At 44.5% G+C, this 3,493-nt stretch overlaps 1 protein-coding gene across 2 annotated transcripts in view; it reads right to left on the bottom strand.

Annotated features, from left to right (window-relative positions):
• Positions 1-216: 216 nt before the first annotated feature.
• Positions 217-3,493, bottom strand: part of bdnf (brain-derived neurotrophic factor) — a gene marked incomplete at its 3' end in the record, with an annotated part of 16,741 nt that continues 13,464 nt past the window's right edge. For both annotated transcript variants that reach the window (XM_083662327.1, XM_083662328.1), the window contains exon 2: positions 217-1,056. In XM_083662327.1, the coding sequence (XP_083518453.1) occupies positions 217-1,035 (819 nt within the window). In that variant the 5' untranslated portion in view covers positions 1,036-1,056. The remainder of the gene's footprint in view (positions 1,057-3,493) is intronic.

The following is a 3,493-nucleotide window of genomic DNA, read 5'->3' as shown; positions in this document are numbered from 1 at the left end:
ATCAGATTTTTTTTAATTGTTTACAAGTTCATGAATATGTTCAATAAATAGACTGTAGTATCACTTTTACTGTATAAACTTCATCTTTTTTTACATGCAGTCCATAAAATTTTCATTTGACGGAATAATTTACCCTGTTATGTATATATACAAATAGATAATTTCTCTTTATTCTCTTTTTTTAAACTCTTCAATAAAATCTATACATTTTATACACTATCTCCCTCTTTTAATGGTCAATGTGCATACACATGAAGTGTCTATCCTTATAAACCGCCAGCCGATCTTCTTTTTGCTATCCATGGTGAGCGCTCGCACGTAGGACTGGGTTGTCCTGCATTGGGAATTATAATGCCGCTTGTCTATTCCTCGGCAGCCCTCCTTGGTGTACCCCATGGGGTTGCATCTGGTCTCATAAAAGTATTGCTTCAGTTGGCCATTGGGGACAGGGACCTTCTCCATGACGGTAACTGTCTGCCCAGACATGTCTATTGCTGTCTTTTTATCCACAGCTGTGACCCACTGGCTAATACTGTCACACACGCTGAGCTCTCCGCGCCGCGACGGGTCGGAGTGTCGGCGCACCCTCATGGACATGTTAGCAGCATCCAGATAGTTTTTGTATTCCTCCAGGAGAAAGAGCAACGGCGGCTCCAAAGGCACTTGGTTGCTGATCATCACCCGTGACTCGTACAGGTCGACATCCTTCGTCTCCGCGGCGACCGCGGAGGAGGACGGGCCCCCGCCTCCCTGGCTCTCATCGTCGTCGGCCCCCTGTCCCAGTTGTGCCGCCGCCGCTCCCTCCACCTCCAGCAGCTCCTCTATCACCTGCTCAAACGTGTCTGTGAGTGAGGGCAGCAGCGCCCCCCGCTGGCCCCCGCTCTGTGGAGTCCCGTGGCCTCGCGCGGCCTCAGCAGCAGCGGCGCCCAAGTAGCCTTCCGTCCGGTGGCCCCGCACGCCGGGGGCGTCTCTCAGAGGCGCAGCTCTCATGCAACTGAAGTATGAAATAACCATAGTAAGGAACAGGATGGTCATCACTCTTCTAACCTGGTGGAACTGCATAGAGAAAGACAGACAGAAAACAGGAGGAAGGGGAGAGAGGGCATGGTGGTTAGTCTTATTCTTGATCCATAATCGGTTAGGGTTGCTCATACTGTTAAGGTCGCTGTGAGACTGGTGGATTTACGTGCGGATACTTAATGTCCAAGACACACTTGGTCAACTGAAGTCTCGATAACTAGGAACGCTGTAGCACTTGATAGCTGAGTCTGCAAAGTTCAAAGATGGGAACTGTTGCAGAAGGTTGCCGTGAGGTTAGTCTATGAACTACAGAGGACTTGCAGAGCACACCCTTATAGGTCCTGACTATGACATCATCACCGTCTGTGACATCATCAGTGATCTATGACATCATAGTAGGAATGATGACATCATCTAACAGTACCCTCCCTCTACGGGCGTCCAATGAGACCATCAAAGATGACATGGGGATCATGACATCATCTAACGCATGTCATGGGGACATCTCCTCACAGAAGGGGATATCTCCTAACAGTACCCTCCCTCTGTGGGTGCCACCTGGCGTCCAACGAGACGTGCCACATGAACGGCCAGACCAACGAGACCGACATACGACCACAGAGGGCGCTGCAGACTCTGAAGGTGGAGTCCCAGCGGATGCCCCAAACTTGGAAGACGGAGACAACAGAAATGCTGCAGACTCTGAAGGTGGAGTCAGGTGCACAGCGGATGCTCCAAACTCACAAGACGGAGCCAACAGAAATGTCTCCTATTATCTACATGCTCTCTTTCTTTCATAAGCCCAAAAGAGAAGCCAGCAGCACAACTGATTCTGAGCCTATTTTAAGCTTCTTTGGAATCATCAGCTAAATATGACTTCACATTATGTTGGCATTAATTGTGTGTATCATCAAATATTCCCCATTAGTTCACCGCCTGTTATCATTCTGTTCCTATATAAGGTTTGGCCTAGATTTCTATGTGTTGGCCGTGATGCACAAACGCTGTGGTGAGCATCAGAGGCTGGTGATGCAGATACTGTCGATGCCGTTACATCCTAAGGTTCCCTATGATTTATAGGCTGTTCAACTTCTGTGTAATATTGTACAACATATTTTAAAAGCCATACGAGGATTTGCCAAAGTCATCATCAACTCACAGCCACAATCGTACTCATTGCCTCTCTCCGATAGTAAACAAACAAGTAGAAAGAAAATCTCTCTCTCTCTCTCTCTCTCTCTTCTCTCTCTCTCGCTATATATATACATGTATATATATAAAGAAAAAAATACTCAAAAGACAACTTAAAAAGCAGAATGAATATTACATTTTAGAGAGAGAGGGGAAAAGCAGTCTAATCTTAACCCACTTCTTCAATGTAGTGGACATGATGGATTATCATTGTCTTAAAATAGGAATGCTTTTCAGATCATGTGCTTAGCTGAATTGCTAGATAAGTCATATATTTCCAATATAGGTGCAAGGTGGCAAATAATGGATGTATTTTTGGGTTCGATCCTATATAGTGAAAATAAATACAGTTATTATAGTGAGACGATCAAATTAATTGTGAATTGACAACATTTGGAAAGTAAAACATTGTTTAAAGAGGCAACAGGCTTTCATATAGCTAATGCACCATGCTTTCACTATAGAATGACCCATCTAACAGCATCACTGTTAATGCACCATGCTTTCACTATGGAATGACCCATCTAACAGCCTCATTGTTAATGCACCATGCTTTCACTATGGAATGACCCATCTAACAACAGCATCACTGTTAATGCACCATGCTTTCACTATGGAATGACCCATCTAACAACAGCATCACTGTTAATGCACCATGCTTTCACTATGGAATGACCCATCTAACAACAGCATCACTGTTAATGCACCATGCTTTCACTATGGAATGACCCATCTAACAACATCACTGTTAATGCACCATGCTTTCACTATGGAATGACCCATCTAACAACAGCATCCCTGTTAATGCACCATGCTTTCACTATGGAATGACCCATCTAACAGCATCACTGTTAATGCACCATGCTTTCACTATGGAATGACCCATCTAACAACAGCATCACTGTTAATGCACCATGCTTTCACTATGGAATGACCCATCTAACAACAGCATCACTGTTAATGCACCATGCTTTCACTATGGAATGACCCATCTAACAACAGCATCACTGTTAATGCACCATGCTTTCACTATGGAATGACCCATCTAACAACAGCATCACTGTTAATGCACCATGCTTTCACTATGGAATGACTCATCTAACAACAACATCACTGTTAATGCACCATGCTTTCACTATGGAATGACTCATCTAACAACAGCATCACTGTTAATGCACCATGCTTTCACTATGGAATGACCCATCTAACAACAGCATCACTGTTAATGCACCATGCTTTCACTATGGAATGACCCATCTAACAACAGCATCACTGTTAATGC

Source organism: Poromitra crassiceps, assembly GCF_964638095.1.
Source record: "Poromitra crassiceps genome assembly, chromosome: 28".
NCBI lineage: Eukaryota > Metazoa > Chordata > Actinopteri > Beryciformes > Melamphaidae > Poromitra > Poromitra crassiceps.
The sequence above is the reverse complement of the archived record's forward strand: the minus strand, read 5'-3'. Positions and strand labels throughout refer to the sequence as shown.